Source organism: Dermacentor silvarum, chromosome 3, assembly GCF_013339745.2.
Source record: "Dermacentor silvarum isolate Dsil-2018 chromosome 3, BIME_Dsil_1.4, whole genome shotgun sequence".
NCBI classification, from domain to species: Eukaryota; Metazoa; Arthropoda; class Arachnida; order Ixodida; family Ixodidae; genus Dermacentor; species Dermacentor silvarum.
Genome location: NC_051156.1, coordinates 116,300,729 through 116,306,728, shown reverse-complemented (window position 1 = coordinate 116,306,728; position 6,000 = coordinate 116,300,729). Strand labels below are relative to the sequence as shown.

The window sequence follows — 6,000 nt, the reverse complement described above, 5'->3', positions numbered from 1 at the left end:
CAAACTGAGCCTTGAGGTTGCGCTTGCGTTAAAAAACGCAGATTGGCAGCCGATGGAACGTGCAGTTGGTGTTCAGATTGCCTTCATAGTGCTCGTTCGCATCATTTCAAGGTACACAAGCAAGCAAATTTAAACATTGCTTAATGCTGGGCTGATTGATCTGTATAATCGGAGCGAAGTGTACGCGGTAATTTTTATGCCGATTTCTAACGTTCTAAAGTTTTTTACATCTGTCGCTCTGTAGTTCTGGGTAGTAGTGACTATATAGAACCGGATTTGTGTGCATCCCCTGTATGTACTAGTCACCATGTGACTGATTGTCTTTTGTCTAATGTTCTGTGTGCCTCTGGGTATTTTAGCCTCCCCAATATCTCCTCGGCAGCACTCAGCCAGCAGCATGCACTTGCGCCGCCATCCGATGAAGCCGCCGGCCCAGCTGCCTACAACCATCACAATGCACTGCTGCTTGCCCGTCGCCTGTCGCGATGCAGCCGGCCTTGTTCACCGAACGCACGCTTGAGAGCAGCACGATACCACTGCGCAAGCGCTGCGCCACGTGGCTTTTTTCATATTTCGCGGCCTTTCTTTGCAACCCTGAAAAAAGGACTACGTGAGACGGATCGCACAGGAAACAACACCATCGGTGGTTTCTGAAGGTGCTCTACAAATCTGCGAATCATACTTGGGGTCCTTAGCCAATAATTAAAACGTAGGTTAATTAAATTTAATGAGTGAGTTATGGGGAAAACAAAAAAAATGCACCGCAACGCCACCGAAACTTGTGAGACAATACAAGCTTCGCTTGAAAATGGCCGACATTTACAGACGATTATGCCGCCGGCTGTCTGTCAAAAAATTAGCATAGCTTGCACTAGTGGCGTAAGGCTAAAGAAATAGCGGAGCTGATCAGCACCTAGCACTACCAAGTCCTCCTCAGCATTTTCCGGAATTTATTGATTATTGATCGATTATCAATTACCTATCGATTACCTATCGATTGGCTATCGCAATGTATTGGCCACGTATTTCGGCTCGCAGAAACAAACGCGCAGAACACGCTGGATTTGCTTTTTCATTTTTCAGCTGTGATTGTGAAGTCAACCCACTAAATACTTTCGTACCACACGTGGATGCGCATTATATGCCCATCCCTAACCGCTCGTACCCCTACATAGAAACCCTAGAAGTAGTGCGTATAATCTCACTTACTTGCGCTTTCATCATCCGTTATGGCTTCTAAATATCACATAAAAATGAGAAATCATTGCAAAAGAAACAGTTGAGTTTGCAGTTTCGTTTTTATTGTAAACATTATTCGCGCACACAGCTATGATCAAAGAATAGTAAAGTCTACAGCGGAGATGGGGCAATGTACGAGCCAGGATAATGCGTGGAAAAATAATACCGGCAAACTTTCCTTTTGCAGCAATCTGGGTAAGGCTTCTGTGGATTTTTCACTTCCAATGTACAGCCTGGCTCAATAGCTCGTTCGTATTTCTCGCAGCTGTAGGTAGAATCAGAATTCGCAATGAAATGTTAGTACGATTATGCTAAAGTCCACACATTCAAACATGTCGCCATTATGCATAAGTACGGCTTGTTTAAACAATGGCAACATCACTGTCATGACAATTTTCGTTGTCGTCATTTTTTTATTATTATATATAGCCACCTCACGTTTACGGAATATATGTAGTTCACAACGGGGACTGCATATAGCTCACCAGAGCCGTGCACTGCGCTTTCTGTTGCATCTTCAATGATTTAAATATTTGAAGTGTGAAGAGATCTGTTGCTTCTCACCACGTATATTTCGATCGCGCACTGTGCCTCCGACGCACGCAGCACAACTCTTTGCCTGCGTAACGGCTAGCCGAAGTTTGATAAAATTGTACATTGTTAACTTGAAAAAGTGCACTTGAGAAGCGAAAATATTTTTTTTTCTTTTTGCTTCCACCCTGCCAATACCGCTCTATTATTGCATAGAATAAGTAACTTGAAATATGCCACGAGAATTTCGCGACACGCTTAGTACACAGTTTATTCGTCCGTGTGACCCTCTCGATTACAGCAGCACCGGATGTGTTCAGGCTATGCCACGCTACATCGGATATTGTCTGCAGATTTATAGTGTGTTTTGCTATAATTAATAAATCATTATATTAGAATGTTCCTCCAATGGCTTATGTAAATAGACTTAAGAGATCATTGAGCTTTTATAACGCTTCAGGCCTATTTCTTAGGAATTTTTGTTTCCTCTGTTGCTATCAGGCTTTGATAGAATATTGCGGAGAACACGAAGGCTCTCCACGCAGCTCATCACCCTAGGAATGGCCCGGGAGCGTTATTGAACCAAAGTGTTGTGTTTTGTGGAGGGAAGGCGTTGTGCTCCATTTCCTAAAGTACAGCTTGATGCATGAACCAAGGCACGTTCTCGAATACTCGGGTAGCTTTCTTCGTCGCGTACCTGAGAACTGGTCATTCGTGTTTCGGAAGAACGTCGTTCGTACTGCAGCAGTATAGTTATATCTAAAGTACTAAATTCGCTTGCTTAAACCTCGCTCCCTGATTCATTGGTTAACAATGGTTGCAGGTCAGTTGTATTTCATGAAATGAAGCCCTGTAATTAAGGTAACTGTCAGCAACGCGGCGGTCGCACACGAATTTGTTTCCTTTCGTATTAATAGAACGAAAGCGCACAATTATTCCACCGTCGAAAATCTAGGCGAATACTTGCCTTGACCATATCTACCTTTCCCCCAAATCCGAAAAAAATGTGTCTTTCTCAACACTTGCAGAGATACGCTAGCGAGAGTTTCTTTCAAAAAGTTTTACGCAGCTTTTGTATAGATCGCCTCCTATATAGGTTTAGATTCCAACAGGGTAAGACTTGTGCATTTTCCATGCCGGTATCTTTTTGTTTTGTTTTTTAGATTTCTCCGTATCGCCCTTCATTTCATTTATCCAACTGTAACTAAACCTCCCGCAGCTAAAGTCGCACTCGCTCTCCGATAAAACGTTGCCGTAAAAACTAAAGAAAAGAAAACAAACGCTTTATTACACAATACTGATAAATATAGTAGCCCAGCTCGCCTGTGCTGTCGTGAAGATAGCATTCTCAAAACAATTGAACCTAACTAACGGCACCTGCACTTTAATCTGGTAAGCCGACGTCATACCAATCAAAATCTTCGCAAGTATTTACTATCTCGTGACCGATTGAGAACGATATCGAACGATAAGCAGTGCTATGTTGGCAAGTCCTTCATGTTGGAGTAACTTTTCGTCTAATGATAACTAACGCGAAACGCCCCGTGTCGCAGAAAATCCGGCGTCGGCAACCGGCGTGTGATCGCGGGTGGCGCAGAAAATCATCCAACCACATCGACCGCGCAGGCCCTCCAAGTGGTGCAAGGTATTGATGAACAAAAATTGAATTTCTCACAATGAAATCTGTCAGAAAAAGGGTAAAGTACGACTTGACCATTCGCCGTCGGATTCGCCGTCGGATTGTTCACCAATCGGCGTCAGATTGTAATTTGAATGTATGAGAAAACCTAATTCTGCTACGAGGAAACACCAAACCCCTTTTCTAGCATTTCTACCAGACCTGCGCGCGTTGGGGCAATAGCAAACAATTAATAAAATAAAAAAGGTGCTAGGGCCTTCAAATTTTAATACAAGACCACTTATATTGCCCCTGAAGAAACGTCTTTCCAGTAATGCATTTCAGTTTAAAAGTGAAGCCGACTTTAAGGGGATCGGTGTAAGCTTGGTCTTTGTAAGCTGGCTTTCCCACATTCAGTGTTGCAGTGAATGAAGCCTACTTGCCGTATGCGAACGATGCGATGCGAACGGGCCCCGATAACGCTATCGCGTTCTACTCTTAAAGGCGAAGCTTAAGCATCCTCCAATATTTTTTCCTGCCATTTGCAGTTGGTGTAATTCCTGATGGCCTATGTACTTCCTAATGCCCAGCCCGAGTGAGCTTACTTTAAAGTCATCACACATGCACAGAGGATCGAACAGTTTATATAGGAATAATATAAAACAAACAAGGCAATACCTCCCCTATCGGCGTGTTCTCAATACACTTTAGCGCTTCCTCGGTCAAGGAAACGATAAGCGTATACCCACAAATACGTTCCCTTCATCAGAAATCCCTTTTTATTCGAGATTATATCACACTTCGAATTATCCGATGTGCGGACACAAATATGCACTTATGAAATGTGGGGAGCAGCGGCAAGCTTAGCGGTGTACTAGCTTCTATGTAACGCGAACGCATTCAAGTTATTGCACTGTAGATCACAGGTGCACTATGCTAGCTGTCAGTCATAAATAGTATGGACCACACCACACCGTGGTTCAAACATGAGCATCGTTTCGTGTGTGAGAAAAACTGAGGCAATAAATGGGTTGCGTGAGCAGGTCATGTGTCGCAGTAACCTCTTCCTTAGGCCTCCCGATGAAAATGCTAGAGTTACTTGTGAGCGCGCCCACACATTTATCTTAATTTAAAGTTTTAAAAATATTTATGGCATTATTCGGCATCTGCCCTGCCTATATGTATTTTGTATTCTGATGGCGAAGTGCACCTCTAGTTCAACGCGCCGTTCTCTTTCTAACAAGCAGCATAATTTCATCACTTTGTCTCCAAGTCGTCAAAGTTGTAGTAATGGAGATTCAGCACCAACAAGACAAGGCCGAACCATCGCTATTGCAAAAGCGGCCGCATGTAAGCGTAGTGCTATCACATCTGATTTTTATTTTGACAAATACACGAATTGGTATCATAGCAGAAAAACTAAAGCGCACACATGAAATAGTCACGCGGCATCGCGCGAATTGGGTAGCAAACCTGAAGCGCTCTACCGTAAAAATTGAGTGCGTTTAGCGGGATCCTGCACTCTGCATGTGTCATTGCACCCACCGAACGACTCTGAGCCTGTGTACCTGTTTTAGCTCCTAAATTAAAAACACCGGCCCCTCCCGCGGTTGAGTTACTTCGCTCTAATGTGCGACGCCTTGCTTGGCAACAGAAACCACGCGCCTTTTAAAACCCGTTTCTTCTTCTACCCTTTGCCAAAAAAAATCACCAATGCACCGGCTTTTACGCTGAGACACGCGAAACGTTGGTAATCAAATCAGCTCCGCAATATATCCCGCCACTTTTGTGCTTTAAAAGCAGAAGTTCACATTTTAGTGCGACATTCCCAGTCAATCCCCAAGCTACTGTATAACCATTTCCCCAAACATCGAAGCTCCCTTGCTGCACCGTTGGAATTTACTCGGTAAAGGCTACGTCAGAGCGTTACGAAGTTACGTTGAGGTTGTAAGGCGAGAAAGCGTTCAGTGAAATGCATGCGTACTTACGTGTACACTTTAACTTTAGCTTTTTTAACATCGCAAGTCCACAGCTCGCATGAATCTGAAGTTGATAGGTTCTTCCTAAAATATCTTCCTCTAAATATGCAAACATCTGCGTTTAAAAAAATGCTGATTAAGTAGAAGAAAGTCAACACGCTCTTAGCAAAACCAGTTTTTATGTCCATTAGACTAAAGTGCTAAATACTAGACTACAAATCGCAGAGGAACTGAAGCAACAGTGCACTGGGTGCTTTTAAACGGAGTAGAGGTTGTTGTCACTTCTTGACAGTGTATCGCTTACGTTACGCCAAAAGTGCTACCGAGCCTGCGTCAATCAGGGTGGTACTTTGCTTCGCGGTTTTTTATTTTGTTATATTTTTTTTTGATACGCGTGCATCAAATGGCCCGTTGATCGAACAAAACCGGTGAGGTCTGTAGCAGCGAAATGGCACCGAAATCCCAATTGGCTGCAACGCCATGTCACGAGCGCACCTCGGCGGAACAGAGCGGGCGAATCGGAACACCTGCTGCCGACTTAGCGCGCCAGGTGTTGCGTGAGGGGAGAGGGCATCACCGCAGCGCTACTTCATCAGCGCGCCTCGACGGAGCAGATACGGCGTCGGTGGTAGG

General features: G+C 44.1%; 1 protein-coding gene across 1 annotated transcript in view; it reads right to left on the bottom strand.

The window, feature by feature from the left end:
* Positions 1-1,285: 1,285 nt before the first annotated feature.
* LOC119445731 (uncharacterized) overlaps positions 1,286-6,000 on the bottom strand; it is a 97,120-nt gene continuing 92,405 nt past the window's right edge. Inside the window, exons 13-14 of the mRNA XM_037710017.2 lie at positions 5,377-5,482; positions 1,286-1,504 (exon numbers count right to left, since the gene is read on the bottom strand). Of these exons, the coding sequence (XP_037565945.2) occupies positions 1,351-1,504; positions 5,377-5,482 (260 nt within the window). The 3' untranslated portion in view covers positions 1,286-1,350. The remainder of the gene's footprint in view (positions 1,505-5,376; positions 5,483-6,000) is intronic.